General features: G+C 42.6%; 1 protein-coding gene across 1 annotated transcript in view; it reads left to right on the top strand.

Moving 5' to 3' along the window:
- MYO3B (myosin IIIB) overlaps positions 1-18,904 on the top strand; it is a 263,260-nt gene that overhangs the window by 165,837 nt on the left and 78,519 nt on the right. The window contains exons 21-22 of the mRNA XM_073646976.1: positions 4,320-4,434; positions 13,004-13,067. Of these exons, the coding sequence (XP_073503077.1) occupies positions 4,320-4,434; positions 13,004-13,067 (179 nt within the window). The remainder of the gene's footprint in view (positions 1-4,319; positions 4,435-13,003; positions 13,068-18,904) is intronic.

Raw genomic sequence — 18,904 nt, 5'->3', positions numbered from 1 at the left:
CCGTTGGGGGTTATACCATCCCCGCTGCACCATCCTTCCACCGGCCTCAGCGGTCTGCCCTGCAGCGGCAGCTCCAAAGCTGCATTCAACGGGTGGCGTAGTCATCCAACATCTACTGCTAATATACAGCGCCACTTAGTCTGACTACCTGGGCACGGACCGGATCACCACCACGAGACTACAACCCTCAAGAGATCCGGCTCCGGGTAAGCTCCCGCGTGCGCAACGCAGCGCGACACAGGCCCAGGGGCGCGTCATTTATACAATGGAATTTTTGGGATTGATTTACTACGCTGAATTTTTTTCCTTCTTTGCAAGCTTCCTGTAAGCTCTTGCCCAGCCTATATCCATGCGAAGTGCCCCAGAGGACCTCCAGTCTGGCGTGTTGACTCCATCCATATGAAATTTTATTTATTTTTTTTGTTTCAAGACAATTTTTTTCTTCTAATGCTTACAGTTAGGATAGATTTTCTCCACATCCAAGAAAAATAGTCAGATTTTTCTGATCAGACTTTGATCACAGTTTGGTCAGAGTTTGATCAGAGTGGCATCGGTTCTTCTCGGACATGGAGAGAAAAAAAAAAGTTTCTCCACCTTCTCCATTCTGTCAGTCCGTGAAAATCAAACTGCACTCAGATAGCATCCGAGTGCAGTCCGATTTTTTTCACAGATCCATAGACTTGTATTGCCGATTTTGATCTGACACTCGGATAAAAGTTGGACATGTCTCCAATTTTTTACGCTGACCACTCGGTCTGCTCGGACGTGTGCACAGCCCCATAGAATATCATAGATATGTTTGCTATCCATGAAAACCACAGATAGCACTCGTCTGAGAAAATCAGTCGTATGTATGAGCCCATATATGGACGATATGTACATATATCATATGGACGATTTCCAGCTGAAGCAGTAGCTGGTGGTGGTACGTCCCCCTCCACCCCGGTCCCCGGTGCAGCTGCACCAGCGATCTGTCTGCCCCTGCTGCAGTTCACATTGTAGAGCAAGAATTTTACAGAGACATTGCAGAACATTTTGATTCTCTCTTCCTCCCTCTGATTCTAAGTTCCTATTAAGACCATCAATAAGTTCCAAACCACTTGCATTTTATAGCATGATAATCTACAATATTGTATACATCTGCCGATATGATGAAGCAATATGTGGAACCAGGTCATTGTGTAACATTTAATGCTCCGCACTTCAATTTTAGAGAACATTCTAATTAATTTCAAACAACAGAGATTAGATTTATCATACCCAGACTTCACTCTGTAGGAAATATTGTGTGTAATATAGTGTGTGCTGGGCTATTCAGAAAATAATCCTCCTTAGCCGGTCCGAAATGAAGTGTCGAGTGCTCGAATAATGAGTATTTTACTAATTTCTTCATTTAATATTAAAGGGAATCTGTCACCAGTTTTGTCCTGTGTCAAGCGAAAACTATGACCTTAATCAGCACCTGTGCTGCAGTCCATCAATGGTTATATAACCCCATGACTGCCCCTGTATCCCCCCCCCCCAAAAAACATTTGAAGTTCTCCCGCTCTGTATGTTAATCCTGTCGGTCCGATGGGCCTGGTTTCTGCGATCTTCATCCCTCCTCCCGGCTTCTCTATCCCTCCTCCCGGCTGCTGATAGCCGTCCTCCTGCTGTAATTGACATGGATGATGCCTTCTGCGTCATCCACATAGCCGGGCGAAATCTCGCACCTGCACAGAGAAATCCGCGGCTCGCGCCTGCGCACTATGCTTTGCCCTATTGCGGGCAGAGCCTAAATCATAACGGCGCATGCACACTTACAGTGGTAGATGTACAAGGCCATACTTGCCACTCTTCCAGAAAATCTGGGATGATCATGTAATAAAGGGTGACCTCCTGGTCTCCCAATAGAGTCTGCAAATTCCCCGGATCCAGACAAACCTTCCTGAAAACTCAAAGAAACAAGATATTCCAGGAGTAAAGTGTTATACAGGGTAAAAAGAGGCAAGCAACAAGCTTGAAGGGGCAGAAAATGGACTTGGCCTCATTAAAACGTGAGGTTATGGTTGACATTTGATGGCTGCTTGCTTTATCCACTACAAATGGATAATTTCACCAGATGATGGCAGTCAAAAGTTGACAAGTTGATCGTTCTTGTGTGCTTGGGTGTGCATGCTTGTCTAAACAGACTATTAAATTATTTCCAAGCTGCAAACGTGTAGGCAATCTGAGGTTTTTAATGCTGCTACTTGGTTAGTGTTCACCCACCTTAAAGGAGTTGCCCTCTTTCAGAAAACTTTATGCCATACGCTGATATAGTTAAAAAAAACAAGGTATGAAACTCCCATCTCCAGTCCCCCAGAGGGATGTCAAAAATATACAACCAATCAATCTTTCCCATGACTCCCTATAAAGCAACCTTCCTTTTCTCATGGGAAAAAGAGCTTAAAATCACCTTATTCGACTCCAATGTAAAGTCCATTCTATTTAAAGAAGCACTCGTTCCATCAAAGTTTTTACCCTCTTGACATATTGCAGTCATCATATTATATAGCACTGTGTACTTACAATTGCTCATTTTGCCTTTCTACCCAGATAATTCTTCTCTTTTCTCTGCTCTATGTAAAAACAGGAAATCTCTTTTCCCGGTATGAATCATTCCCATCTTCAACTCCTGACCCAGCTGCTCCCTCTTCCCCCCTGCTATGCCAGGGACTTTTGCAGTGACTTATGAATCATACAGGGAAAATTGACCTCCTGTTTCTACATAGATGTTAGAAGGATTCAGCTAGTCAGTTTTTAATCATGTGATGACATAGACCTAATGGAAAAGAGAAGAATTAACTGCATAGAAAGGCAAAATGAGCAATTGTAAGTACACAGTGCTATATAATATGAAGATTGCAATATATTTAGATGATAAAACTTTTGATGGGAGCAGGAGTGCTTCTTTAACTTGCATGGCTTCTCCAGATGTATACTTACACAACAAAATTCCTATAAAATACTGTCTCGTTGGCACAGAACCCCAGAACGGTTACATCATTTAGGTCTAACAGAATCTAACCTGTGTTGGAGATGTAACTCGCACAGAATAACGCTCTCACATAATTTTTGGTTTTGACCTAACAAAACAATTCTGGAAGGAAATGGAATTGACTCTACAATATCTAGGACTTATAAAGTACACTTTAACCCCTTCAGAAGTTTTACTATTTTGCCCTTCAAAGCATTATAAACCCAAAAAACATGACCTTTTAGCACTACTACTGGGAGTAGCTAAACACTTGATCACTTACATTGGAACCAGAAAACCCCACCTACCCATTCCGAGTCGATAGACAAAATTCATCTAATATTTCGCCTTGAAGAATTATCTAGATGGGAAACTCATGCCCATCCCTTATTGACCAAAACATGGTCTCATTGGATACGTAAAACTTCAACTCCATCACTCAACTCCACAGAATCCACTTGCTACCCTCACTTAAGCACTTCATCATCTTAATCTTACCCCTCCCCGTCGCCCCACCTTTATCCTTCCTCTCCCACCATTCATTTCCTATCTGGTTCTGTCTTATGGTTCTCATCTCTCTGCTAATTATTGGTTCCATGAAACCTCTTTTTACGAACTTGAACCTTTCAGCGTTTGAAAGTTATTTAATGATTACCCCCTAGGAATTTTGTTATTATTTTGACCCTGATTGTACCTCCTTGATTACTGTATGTAATAACTCGGTCATTATTATGTGTTTGTTCTACTAGTCAAAATTAAAGAATTATTTGAAAAAAACAGTATGAGGCTACGTTCCCACTATGAGTTTTTAGTGAGTTTTTTTATGTGGCGTGTTTTTGAAAAAAATGCAAGTATCTTATTTTACTTAATAGGTGCAGAAATGGGGCAGAAAATCTGCAACATCAAAAACTCATTGTGGGAACTTAGCCTTACTTTCTCTCTCTGGGTTCAGCGCTGTGTCTCTGCTGCTGCTCTGGTATCAGTGATGTCATGTTGACAGCGCTGCAGCCGATCACTGAGCTCAGGGACTTGTGCTATCTACATGGGAAGAGCCACTGAATCTTTGATTGGCTGCAGCGCTGTTGACATGGTGTCACTACCGCAGTGAAACAACAGAAACTAGGGATACTACGGAGAGTCAACAGGATCGGGGAGGGCGAGTAATACTCAGTTTGTTTGTTTTTAGAACTATCTATGCATATGGCATAAAGTTTTCATTAAGAGGAATACCACTTTAAGTCTCATTCTCATATCAATATTTGCTTTCAAATTTTGTTCTATTAAGTATTTTTGCCAATATTTACTTTTTGTCTTTTTATAGCATTTAAGGGGTATGTAGCCAGAAAGAATTATATTGTACTAAAGGAGAGCAAACCAATTACATTCACAGATGGATCTCCAGGCCGGACGTGCGCCATTTACAACAGCAGGAAATGGTAAGTCAGTATCTGAAATAACTTCGGAATTTATGCACAGAAAACCCAAAATATTTTACAATAAATATTCTCCTTGGAGTTCAGCTGCCATTTTCTATGTTCAGTTGGTTCTATTTTCATTCAGCGCCAGCTTTCTTCCTGTCCTGAATATCTGCTCTGAAATAAAGGGGCGTTCAGCCGCCAGTTATATGATTTGTACGACAAGTATTACATTATATGACAGTCATATTATTTGTAATATCTGACGGCACTATAAATTTCCACTGTAAATAAGAGCAAGTGGAGTCAGCTCTGTGTAATTAAGGGTTACCTGTCAGCCCTTTTAGGGTGATAGATGGTTGCAAAACAAAATTGGTTTGGATCCATTGTAAAGGGAATGTGTCATCAGAAATTGACTTATTTTTTTAAATCAGGTTTTTATGTTACATGTATTTTTGTAAATATTTTTGGTCATTTTTGTTTAGAATGTTTCAGATTATTATCTATATTAAAAAAAGAATCTTGTAATTTTCACACTGGCCACTAGGACCAATATTAGACTCTTGGTTCCTGTCCTCCGCACTGTTAACGGCAATAGACTGACTCAGATCCTATTGAATTGTATTAAGCCTTTTCTTAGCATGCTGCAATTTGGACAAATAAGTGAAGGAAGGGGGGGGGGGTAGTGAGCTGTGACATCACCTATTGTGAATGGTGGATCCTGTGTTATCTACTGTGTATAGAGGTGTTATCAGTCATTGTACAGGAGGAGGTGAGCTGTGACATCACCTATTGTGGATCCTGTGTTATCTACTATATATAGAAATGTTATCACTCATTGTACAGGAGGGGGAGAAAGTGAGCTGTGATATCACCTATTGAAAGATGGATCCTGTGTTATCTACTGTAAATAGAGGTGTTACTTTTCAATAAAATCCTGTCTGCGAAGATATTGAGACTGCTGAAAAGTCTTCTGTAAAGAACAGGAAGTGTGAATCTAATATAAGGTCTAGTCACACTTTGTGAAAATTGCAAGTTTTCCAATAAATATATAGTAATGTAAAAAAAATCAGATACAAAAATAAAATGTATACATTTCAACATAAATAGAAGATTTACGGATTACACATTCTCTTACGTGAACACTCTAATATATAATCCAAAACTAAAAATTCACCTCAAATCTGGAAATCTAATCTCTGCAATACATACAGTATATATAATTGTTGCCAAAAACATTATTTAGCTACCAGTTACAAATCTAAAAGGTTATTTTTTTTTCATTAAAATTGGACCAGACTAGCGCATGCTGAGATTTTTTCATGAGATAAGGTCCTTGTGTAAAGCAGTCCATGTGCAATAGCACACTGTTACGGAAGATGAGGGAAAGACCTAAGTGCAACACAAAGGGAAAAGGGGAAAGAAGCCTAAACTCTAGGGAAAAGGGGAGTGGAGACCCTTAGGCAGATCTAATATCTCCCTGCCTACCCTAACGTCCCTATATAGGTTTCACACCTATCGCCGAGCAGGAACCTAAGCCCTGAATGTCCCTAGAGCTTGGTCCTATATAGGGAGGGGACAGGGTGAGCACTAGTCAAGCCCCACTACAAACTAAAAACAACAAGGTAGACAAACAAAGGGGATAGACTTAGCTTGAGCAGACATCAGAGAGATAACGCCAACTGTCCTCCAAGGACACCAGAGAAGAAACTAGCCAACTGCTAGTGCTCCAAGCCAACACAGAGGTACATAGAACTATCACCGCAGCCTCTCTGGAGAAACTGAGAGTATTTAACTACCAAGCAAGGGTGTGTCAATCAGCAGCAGAAGGTGGAGGTAGCTGCTGGGTCCTAAAGGAAGAAGGATATAATAATACTAAAGAGATGAGAGGATCAAGAAGGCGTCTGCAATGCCAAATGCAGTGACCTTCTGAAGCCGGCTCCAGAGCGACTGTCTGTCACACCTGACACACCCGTGACAGCACCCCCCTTTCTACAAGTGGCCTCCAAGCACTCAAGACCAGGTTTCTCAGGGTAAGAGGTGTGGAACGAACGAACCAGCCTGGGGGCATTCATCTTTGATGCTGAAACCCACATCCTTTCCTCTGTACCATAACCCTTCCAGTGCACCAAGTACTGTAGGGAACGACGCTGGAGGCGAGAATCTACAATCCTCGAAATCTCAAACTCCAAATTACTATCAACCGTGATTGGGGGAGGCAGCAGGGGAGAAGACTCAAGAGGTTCTACATATTTCTTGAGCAGCGACCTGAGAAACACATTATGGATCTTAAGGACCTGAGGTAGCTCAAGACGAAACACTGCTGAGTTAATGACGTCGGTTATTTTATAGGGACCAAAAAACCTAGGTCCCAGCTTCAAGGAAGGAACCTTCAACTTGATATTCTTGGTAGACAACCACACAAAGTCATTCACACTTAGGTCCGGAGCTGGCGAGCATTTCCTGTCAGTCATATGTTTGTACCTGTCTCCCATGACCTTCAAATTACTCAGAACACCCCGCCACACAGAAGAGAGCGACAAAGCAAAACATTCCCCCTCCGGAACTCCATAAGCCCCTCCCCCACTAAAAGAACCAAACTGTGGATGGAAACTGTATGCACCAAAGAACGGTGACCTGCCAGTAGATTCTTGACGATGATTATTAATAGCAAATTCTGCCAACGGTAAGTAAGATGCCCAATCCTCCTGGTTTTCGGAGACAAAACACCTGAGCTAAGTCTCTAAGTTCTGATTAATGCGCTCTGTCTGTCCATTCAACTGAGGATGGAAGGCAGAGGAAAAGATCAGCCGCACCCCCTGTCGAGAACAGAAAGCTTTCCAGAACTTAGAAACAAAACTGGGTCCCCTGATCAGATACCAAATCAGAGGGAACCCCGTGAAGCTGCACAATCTCATTTATAAGTGCCTGAGCAAGAGTCTTGGCATTCGGAAGTGACGGTAATGCGACAAAGTGAACCATTTTACACAACCTATCTACAACCACCAAAACTACAGTCTTGCCTGCAGATACCGGTAGGTCAGTAATAAAATCCATGGACAAGTGTGTCCATGGCCTGCTAGGAATAGGTAGTGGAAGAAGAGTACCAGACAGACGGGTATGCGATACTTTCGAACGCACGCAAATACTACAAGCAGACACGTGTTCAAGCACATCCCGATGCAACACCAGCCACCAAAATCGTTGATCAAGGAGATCCGCAGTTGCCTTACCACCCGGATGACCAGCAAGCACAGAGTTTTGATGTTCCCTAATTAGTTTGCGGTGCAGATTAGATGGTACAAATAATCTCCCCAAAGGGCTGGAGGCGGGGGCGTCCCCCTGAGGCTCCAACACCTCACCCTCCAGTTCAGGGTACAATGCCGAAATGACTACCCCCTTCTGCAAAATCGGGGCAGGGTTCTCATGGTCACCACCACCAGGGAAGTTCCGTGATAAAGTGTCAGCCTTGACATTTTTGACCCCTGGACAAAATGTGACAACAAAATTGAACCTAGTAAAAAACAGGGACTATCTAGCTTGCCAATGTTGAGACGTTTAGCCGATTGTAGATATGACAGGTTCTTATGGTCCGTAATAACAGTAATAGGATGGACAGCCCACTCCAACCAATGTCGCCATTCTTCGAACGCCAGTTTGATCGCCAATAGCTCCCTATTACCCATGTCATAATTTCTCTCAGCCAAAGATAATTTCTTGGAAAAGAAAGCGCATGGACGCCATTTACCAGGGGACGGACCCTGAGACAACACAGCCCCAATCCCCACCTCCGACGCATCAACTTCCACGATAAAAAATTGAGAAACATCAGGTTGACTGAGTATATGTGCATTGGCAAAACAACTCTTTAGGGAGGAAAAAGCCTGCAAGGCGGCATCTGAACATTCAGTAAAATCAGACCCCTTCCTTGTCATGTCAGTGAGGGGTTTCACAATTACTGAATAATTTTGGATAAATATCGGGTAAAAATTAGTAAAACCCAGAAAATGCTGTAAAGCCTTCAGGTTTTTGGGATGTTCCCAATCAAGAACAGCACGGATCTTCTCCGGATCCATCCAAAAACTCGAAGATAACAACAGGTACCCCAAAAACTGTACCTCCTGGACGGCAAAAACACATTTTTCTAGTTTGGCATATAGTTTGTTATCCCTTAATAGCTGAAGCACCTGTTTAACATGCCCCTGATGTGTCTCAAAATCAGGTGAGTAAACCAAAATATCATCCAGATAGACCACCACAAACCTGCCCACCAAATGCTGGAAAATATAATTTATGAAATGCTGGAATACTGCAGGTGCATTGGTCAGACCAAAAGGCATAACCCAACTCTCGAAATGTCCCTCAGAGGTATTGAATGCTGTTTTCCATTATCCTCTTCTCTGATTCTAACCAGATTGTAGACTCCCCCTCAATCCAACTTGGAGAACACGTTAGCTCCCACAACTTGGCTGAACAAATCTGGAATCAGAGGAAGAGGGTATGGATCTCGGATGGTAATTTGATTCAATTTCCGGAAATCTAAACAGGAATGTAGGCCGCCATCTTTCTTCTTTATGAAGAAGAAGCCTGCCCCACGGGTGAAGATGAGGGTCTGATGTGTCCCTTCTCCAGACTTTCCGCAATGAAATCCTTCATGGCTTGTTTCTCAGGGCAAGAAAGATTAAGCACTCTGGACTTCGGTAGTTTAGCTCCGGGGTTCAGGTTAATAGGACATTCATAAGCATTCATAAGCTTCTCTGAAAAAACGTTGTCAAAACCAGACAAAAACGCAGGTAAGGACTCTGTAGAGAATGCAGAAAGGGAAATGTTTAAACAGTTCTGACAGCAGTAATCTCCCCATTCAATGATCTCTCTGGATTGCCAATCCACTATTCGATTATGTTTCACCAACCAGGGTAGACCCAGTACAATTGGAGTGGGAAGACTGTCCAGGACATAACAAGGAATTATCTCGCAATGAACAGACCCACCCTCAATCTTACATTATGTGCAATCTGAGTGAGAGCTTTCTGTGCAAGTGACGCTGAGTCAATGGCAAAAACAGGATGGACTTAGCTAAAGTACAGCAAACAAGCCCATGAGTACTCACAAACTCAGCATCAACCATACTGACTCCAGATCCACTGTCTACAAACACAGAAATGTTTTCAGTCCTGCTCGCTAGCACCACCTCTGCTGTCAGGACAAACTGAGAACTGCAGGTTGACGACAAACACACCCCTTGATTATCCAACTCCAGACTACCAAGGGTTAATCAAGTTTTATTTTGATTAGGAATCGAGGGACAGGCCCCTATAAAATGTCCCTTTTTTCCACTCAAAAAACCACATGCCTTTCTTTTTGCGTATCTCAGGGGAAATGTACGATGCAGAGGCACCCCCTAACTGCATGGATTCTTCCACCTTCACCAGTACTGGTTCACTCCCAGACCGTTCCCCTGGCAAAGGGGCATTACCCCGAAAAGAGGGCTCCGGAGAAGGTGGTCTTACCCACCTATTCTGAAGGCGTCTATCAACACGAATTGCCAGTGAAATTTCAGCCTCCAAGGACTCTTGACTTTCATACACTGCCAAAGCATCTTTCTACCTTCCAGTAAGACCCTGGCAAAATTGACTTCTCAGAGTCGGGTCATTCCACTTTGTATCAGTTGCCCACCTGCGGAATTCGGAGCTATACGTCTCCAGTGACCGATTCCCCTGCTGAAGGCGATGCAGCCTGGACTTTGCCAAGGAGATACGGTCAGGATCATCATAGATGAGGGCCAGAGCCCCGAAAAACCCCTCCACTGACTGGAGAAAAACTGAACCCTGTGGCAAAGAGAAAGCCCAGGATTGAGGTTCTCCTTGCAACAGTGAGAGCACAATCCCCACTCGCTGCACCTCATTTCCAGAGGAGTAAGGACGAAGTTTAAAATATAACTTGCAAGCTTCCTTGAACACAAAAAACTGTCCCTACCTCCTGAAAATCTGTCCGGGAGGGCAATTATAGGTTCAAGCTGGACCGGCCTGCATTAGGAGAGACCCCCAACATTAGGAGACTGCAGCCTTTGCCGTTGCTGCTGAACCTCAAAGCGAAGGTCAGTCACCTCCAGAGACAGCTTGTGCAGCTGCTCTGCCAGCATTGCAACGGGATCCATGAACCAAGAGAGAGAGAAGAAAAAAATCACACCCAAAAAAAACCCCACACACACAATTTTTTTTTTTTTCTTTTTTATGCATGGCTGGTGATAATGTCACACAAAGTGAGAGAAAGACTAAGTGCAGCACAAAGGAAAGAGGGGAAGGAAGCCCAAACACCAGGGAAAAGGGGAATGGAAACCCCTAGGCATGCCTACCCTACAGTCTCCATATAGGTTCCACACCTATTGTCGAGCAGGAACCTAAGCCCTTAATGTCCCTAGAGCTTGGTCCAAGATAGGGAGGGGACAGGTTGAGCACTAGTCAAGTCCCACTACAAACTAAAGACAACAAGGTAGACAAACAAAGGGGATACACTTAGCTTGAGCAGACATCAGGGAGATAATGCCAACTGTCCTCCAAGGGCACCAGAGAAGAAACTAGCCAACTGCTAGTGCTCCAAGCCAACACAGAGGTACATAGAACTATCACTGGCACCTCTCTGGAGAAACTGAGAGTATTTAACTACCAAGCAAGGGTGTGTCAATCAGCAGCAGAAGGTGGAGGTAGCTGCTTGGTCCTAAAGGAAGAAGGATATAACAATACTAAAGAGATGAGAGGATCAAGAAGGTGTCTACAATGCCAAGCGCAGTGACCTTCTGAAGCCGGCTCCAGAGTGACTGTCTGTCACACCTGACACACCCGTGACACACACAAGCCAAGACTGATTCATGTGGTGCACACACAAACAACACAATGAAAAGACGTCCTTGTGAACTTATCCTTGGGGTGAGACCACAGGGTATAGCTGGCCATGTGGCTGAAATTGCACCCATCCGTGATTGCCAATGGCTGCCAGATTTTGTCTCTAAATTGGCCAGCCAATGACCATGACAGGGTGGGTGGAGTCTTCATCATGTGCCCCTCCATGTTATCTCACACTAAGTCCATGGAAGACAAGGAGATAAGCAACACCTGTACAAGATACCTCTGACAAAGTAGATCTCAGGTCAAACAATAAGATTACCCCAGATAGAGATGAGGGTCTGTTTAGAAACTATTCAAAAATATATTATTAATTATTATTATTATTATTATTATTATTTATTTTTAGAGCACCATTGATTCCATGGTGCTGTACATGAGGAGAGGTTACATACAAAATACAAATAAAAATTACGGTCAACAAACTAACAATGACAGACTTGTACAGAAAGGATAGGGCCCTGCCCTTGCAGGCTTACAGTCTACAGGATAATGGGGAAGGAGACAGTAGGTTCAGGAGTTGTGGCAGCTGCGGTTGTAGTGAGGTGGGAGGGGGTCATTGCAGGTTGTAAGCTTTCTTGAAGAGATGGGTTTTCAAGTTGTGTCTAAAAGTTCAAAGTGTGGCAGATAATTAATCGGATGTGTTTCGGCACAGAATTCAAAATGATGGGGGATAGTCGGGAGGAGACTTGGAGGAGATTGGATGAAGAACATATGAGTGTGAAGGAGAGAAGGAGGTCTTGCGTGTTGGACGAGGTTGCGTGTTGGAAGATATCGGGAGATTAGTTTGGAGATATACAGAGGAGACATATTATGGACGGCTGTAAAGACAATTTAAAACAAGACAGTGGTGCCAAATTGGCGTCTTGGGGGCCATATGTGACCCCATATGCCTTAAGTTCTGCCTTTTGGGAAGGTAGGTTCATATGGCGGAGTCATCCCATGGCCATGACCCGGTATGAGAGCTCTGATATGCTGCATGCTCTGCCCAAACATAAAGCATGGAGGAACTTCTTCTTATCATCCGCTGCTACGGGAGCACTGTTGTAGCTTTTTCATCTCCAAAAGTTGTATTGTGTTGTGTTGATGTATATATAAAAGGAGAAAATACAGCAAAAAAAATAAAAAGTCACATATGCATACCTGCTCTTTCACCTGCCCTGTCTGAATTTGAATTGAGGCCCCTACAATATGTCTCTTTAACCATTAATGATCTTAGGGGATACTTTATATAACTTTTCAAAATCAATATTGATTATTTGTATAATACACCAAACATTAACTGTCTAATATTAAAAATAGGAAAGTAAATCTCTGATGGTGTTCCTGTTTATGAAGGGGTCTCCAATACCTCTTAGTTTATAGGCAATGCATTCATCAAAAAGGTGGTTTAAACTTAATCAATATCCATATATTGTCAGTGGAAAAACTATATGAATTTATTGGTTGTGATTACAATCAAAGGTAGGACTGCTAAATCACATATAAAAAAATAATAAATATAATAAAAATATAACACAACGTGTTTCAGCTCCATAGGCCTTCATCAGGTGTATAATATTAAAAATATGAATATTTATGATTCAGTATGTTTGGTTCCCAAAAATGTTTTATTTCTTGAAGTGAATGTATTGAGTAATTGTATTCCCTCACTCATAAATCACTTAATCTCATTTCTCTTCTCCCAGGCAAGAGAATTGTGATACTACTCATTTCACAGAGTCAAACAGCCTGGACCCGGAGTTGGAGAAGGTAGTCTTACGTGGAGGCTCTGAACACCGCATTGTTACTCCGCATTCCTCTGTCTACTGTTCATAGTTGTGTTCACGGCTATTTGGCTGAACCATGTGAACATGAAACCGTTACTTATGTTTTGAAGTCTCTGAGACAAAAGCCCCGCTTGCTAAGAACTTGAGTTCTGTAGAAAGACAGGGAGGTACAGTGAAAAGAGAGTATCAAAAGGCTGAAAATTTGCTGCGGAGAATAAAACGCGAGCTGCTCCCCGAGGTGGTGTGTCTGTGCACTCCGCTTAGCTACAGATGTTACAGCCTCTATTTTAGTAAAGACCTCAGGTTCTTTGGTAGCACTTTGATATCCTGCTCGAATTCAATATGTGAAATGGAGGAGTCTTTCTGTGACTTGGAGCACAGTACAAGCTTTGAAGTTTGATCCAATTTTTGCTGCTTACCATTTGATGTTGAAAGGATGAAATGAAGAAAATGTACAGTTTTTTTGCCAGTAACTCTGTAGAGCATATGTAAGATAAAAAAAAAAAATATCAAAATCCGCTGGATGATGTACTTAGAAATGTTAAGCAGATTAATACCTTCCTATAGCTTTTTGCTGATACAAATGAAACACGAGGGGGGAGAGGACAGCGCATAATGTGCACTCAGATTCTCAGACTATAAAAATGGTTTTAAAGGACCATGTTCTCAAAAAGACTCCGTAATATCAGCCACTTGCTGTTTTCTGCATCTACTGGGTTGTTCTTGGGGACATAAGTGAAGTTAACAAGTCTCCAAGATGCCACCACTGCGGATTTCTTACTCCAAGCTCTGAGTTTTTCTCTTGTTTGCTCTTTAGTTCTCTACATCGTTTCTTTTTTTGATCGCAGGGAGACTATTTTGTCGGGAGAGTGCTATCAGCATGGGCTTACTTGTATAATAGTCAGCTTAAAGGGGTTTTCCCACAAACAAATGTCATTTAAATGAATAGATCCAAAATAAAAAAAATATTAAAAAATGACTTTCCAATGGCGCTGTCAATCCGATGAATTATTAAAAAAACAATGTTTTTATTAAAACAATGCATTTCTAGAAAGAACTGCTCTCTTCATCAGGTACAAATAAAAATATTCAAAATAACCAACATTCTTATAAAACCCCTTAACCAGGTGTGGGTACTCAAATTCTTGAATCATTTAACCCTATCACCACTGCTCTATAGCTCCACAGTTTTTTGTTTTTTTTTATTTGTACCTGACGAAGAGAGCCGTTTGCTCTAGAAACACATTGTTTTTCAATAATTGGAGTGACAGCGCCATTGGATCGTCATTTTTTAACATTTTTTATTTTGGATCTGTATCTTCACCCTCAGCTGGGGGCTGATGACGAGGGCTGCGGTCTGCTAACATCAGAGTTGGGCCTGAGATTGCACGAGACCAGGTGAGCTTTTTTCAGTATTGTGCTCGAGTAAGCCAGTCTGGGCTGATTCACACATAGGAGCGCCTCTGTTTCTTTCTCTGCATTTTAATTAATAGATCTTGGTATAATAACAACTTCCACAATTGAATGTGTTTAAAAAAATGTTCCTGTGCTGAGATAATCTTATAAATGTGCCCCTGCTGTGTACTGTGTAATGGCTGTGTGTGACCGTGCAGGAACATGGTCTGATCATACCACATCTCCTGGGCAGGAATAGAGGCAAAAGAGTATACAGACAGGATAGCACGGGATCACAGCTGATTCTTTTTGTGAGGCAAAATCTTTCATTGCCTGATTTTAACCACTTTACAGCCTGTGCCATAATTTTACGCACAAGCTGTAACCCCACGGTTCAGTGAGGGCTCCGGCGCTGAGCCCGCACTGAACCGGGCACATGTCAGCTGATTATTACAGCTGACATGTGCCCGCAACAACCGCGGGTGGAATCGCGATCCACCCGCGGCTGTTAACATGTTAAATGCCGCTGTCAATCTCTGACAGCGGCATTTAACATCGCCGCGCCGGAAGCGCGTCACTTACTCCGCCCATCGGTGACCCCGTCACGTGATCGTGGGTCACCGATGGGTGGGCATGACAACCCTGGGTCTGCAGCAGACTCCAGTGGTTTTCATGAGCTGGTCGCTATGAGCGCCACCTAGTGATCGGCGCTCTTAGTACAGGACCATTTCTGCTACATACAGGTGATCTGCTGATCACCTGTATGTAGCAGAGGCGATCAGACAAGTGCTGCTTCTAGTCTCCTATGGAGACTATAGAAGCAAGCAAAAAGTGAAAAAAAATGTTTTTAAAAATATAAAAAAAATATAAAAGTTTAAATCACCCCCTTTCACCCCATTCAAAAATAAATTATAATAAAAAAAAACCACATACACATATTTGGTATCGCCGCGTTCAGAATTGCCCGATCTATTAATATAAAAAAATAATTAATCCGATCGGTAAACGGCGTAACGAGAAAAAAATTCTAAACGCCAGAATTACGTTTTTTGGTTGCCGCAACATTGCAATTAAATGCAATAACGGGCGATCAAAACCTCAGATCTACCCCAAAATAGTATCAATAAAAACGGCAGCTCGGCGCGCAAAAAATAAGCCTACGGCTGGCCCCAGATCCCGAAAAATGGAGACGCTACTGGTCTTGGAATATTGCGCCTTTTTTTTTTTTTTTACCAAATTTTGGAATTTTTTTTCACCACTTAAATAAAAAAGAACCTATACATGTTTGGTATCTACGAACTCGTAATAACCTGGAGAATAATAATGTCAGGTCAGTTTTAGCATTCAGTGAACATGCTAAAAAAAATTTTTTAAAAGCATCTGTGGTATTGCACTTTTTTTGCAATTTCACAGAACTTGGAATTTTTTTCCCGTTTTCCCGTACACGATATGGTAAAACTAGTAATGGCGTTAAAAAAGTACAACTCGTCCTGCAAAAAATAAGCCTTCACACGGCCATATTGACCAAAAAATAAAAACGCTATGGCTCTGGGAACAAGGGGAGCAAAAAACGAAAATGCAAAAACGGAAAATCCCAGGATTGCGAAGGGGTTAAGCAATGTTTTGATCCCCTGCTGTCCTGTCTGTATACTCTTTTGCCTCTCTTCCTGCCCAGGAGATGTGGTATGATCAGACCATGTTCCTGTACGGTCAGACACAGACATTACACAGTACACAGCAGGGGAACATTTATAAGATTATCTCAGCACAGGAACATTTATTTGAAACACATCCAATTATAGACCTTATGATTATTCAAAGATCTATTGATTAAAATGTTGATTAAAATTATCTTTGTTCATGGGGAAACCCCTTTAAGTAGATTTATCACCTATACACAGGATAAGTGATGAATGTTTGATCACTGGGGGTTCTGACCACTTATTACCCACCATTCTCAAGAATTTAGTTATCAAAGTTTCCTATGTAAGCGAAGCAGTGGTGTGCATGGTAAAATACAACTCAATGGAGAAGTAGGAATATGCAAAATATCTTAATTCACACAGGGGATTTGAGTGGGCATATTGTCAAGATTTGGGTTCGCTCATCTCTACTCAGCAGCTATTAATCTTTTGCAGGACCATTTCCAGTTTCCTATGTTACAGAATTGTAATGTGTCCGTAATTATTGGACACTATACTGATGGTCGGTATGTATCCAATTTTTTTTTTTTCGTACTATACCTATTTCGGAGTGAAATCTCAGCATGCTGCTATTTTTTTCTCATGCAGAATACAGCTGAGAAAAAATAGGCAAATCAGCGCTGCCCCATTCAATAACATTGGTCCGAGGGCAATCTCTTTTTTCATCGGATTGCACTCGTCCAAGTTATATGGGTGTGAGCGAGCCCCAAGTCTAACTGGGCTCAAAAAGGAAGCTGCACACCTGTAGTAAAATCGGGATATGCTGGTTTTAAGAAACCGTAGGCATTAATATTTCCAAATATTCTTTTTATCAAACAAACATGATCATACACTTATGGAGGATCAGAACTCTGATGAATTCTGTTATGTTGTACCTTGGCCGATAAAAAAGAAGAAAGTCCCAATCACAATGTGATAACTACTTAACGTACTCTAAGTAGTCAGTTTAGACAGAGAAAACAGAAATTTACAATGTACCATGGAAATTTAAGTGCATAAAGTCACGTCCTGAACTCGTTTTCTTGTATTGGCATGCGTTTTTGGAAATATTCCATGATATGATGAACAAATCTAAATATCTAGTACCATACACATATGCCCCGATTCATCAAAAGTGGCGTTGTTCACACCAGTCATCTTGATTCACCAAGCTGCCAATCAGTGGTGGAGGCGGAGTTACGCAGATTAGCTGGACTATCTTGCACAGGACACCTAGTCCTGTAGTCATAATGTCCTACTGATAAAACACTGATTGTATTGAAACTACAGGAAGCAACTGAGCAAGTTAGACCTCCCTGGAATAAGGCTCTGCTCTGTAAATGTAAAAATGTTTCAGGATTAAAGCTCAGAACCAAGCTCCATAAATTTATGACACTTGGTCATTTTCAGTTTAACATTTTGAGCAGTATGAGCTATGGCCATGGATTATTTTTATCCAGTTCAAGATTGGGCCAGTTTACCATTCATGACCAGTCACTTTTTTTTTCATACATGTGGTTTTACAATCTATAAAGTTTTTCCTCGCTTGATCATTCAAATAAATGTAGCTTTTTTCATAATATATAAAGCTTAATGTTTGCCAATAACAGGGGAAAATGTAAATAACAAAATTAAATGTGACTAGCCCAGGGGATGGGGATGACTCGGTTACCCGGGCCTTTAGCCTTAAGGAGGTCGCGGTGGTCGGCTCCCGGGCCCGTACTCTGGGGTCTCTCTTTAAAAAGGCGTTGATAGATGTTAAGTTTATAAAAGAGTTTGTGACGCCACCTGTGGCTTCTGGTGAGGATCACCAGCGCTGCGCAGTCCACTGAGGCCGGTGATAAGGCAGCTAGATGGTATGGCTCCCCACAGGTAGAGCTGGGCCTCAGGGCAGTGTATGAACGGGGGAAGCAGGACGAAGAGACCCTGCCGGGTCAGAGCAAGAACAGGGACGGACACAATAGTCACTTCAGTACCTTTTACTGATGGAAATTCAGGCACATCCCGGAGCACCGTAGGGTGAAGGGTGTTTGTCCGGATCCTCCCCAATGAGCAGGTTTTGGGCCTCCTGGTTCTTGCTGCTGCGTAATAAGTTTCTGACCTGCCTGGAGCTAGGCCTAACTTTATCTCTGTCCTGCGCTGGCTGACCTTGTGGTAGGGCCTTCTCTTGGAGTGCACGCTCCCGAACTACGGGGCCTATGTGTCTCCTGGCTCTGGTACGTATCAGCACTTTAGCGATCCTGGGACCTGTAGTTCTCCAGGGATTCCGGTTTATCCTACTGGGTCGTGGAGATCCCGGCAAGCTTCGGACCCGGTGTCCGGTAACTACTTTTTCTTCGGGGTGAGCTAGTTAAGCTCCTCTGCCCCCTTATGAACTAACTCTCTACTCTTCGCCTTCAGCCTACTCGGACCCTCAATAGGCTACTCACACTAATGTTAGCGTGCCGCTCTTCACCGATCTTATGGCGCCGGCACACCTAAAGCTCACCTCACTGAGCTACACCGAGTCTTGATCTGGATAAGCTCCACTGCAGGATCTGGAACAGGCTTTTGTCCTCTGAGGTAACTCCTCTCAGGCTGTACTGGACTCACTGCTAAACCAGACTGAACTAGACTCTGACTCCAACTTAGACTAACAGCTGCCTGGCTCCACCTTCCCTTTTATATCTCCCTAACGGGCTCCCTCTGGTGGTCTGAGGTGGAAGGTGGAGATGTGTGAATGGATATGGGGGCCTCTTGTGGA

This window comes from Phyllobates terribilis, unplaced genomic scaffold (assembly GCF_046119375.1).
Source record: "Phyllobates terribilis strain yellow unplaced genomic scaffold, ASM4611937v1 Scaffold_9__5_contigs__length_417890890, whole genome shotgun sequence".
Taxonomy (NCBI): domain Eukaryota; kingdom Metazoa; phylum Chordata; class Amphibia; order Anura; family Dendrobatidae; genus Phyllobates; species Phyllobates terribilis.
This window is presented reverse-complemented; position numbering and strand designations above follow the sequence as displayed.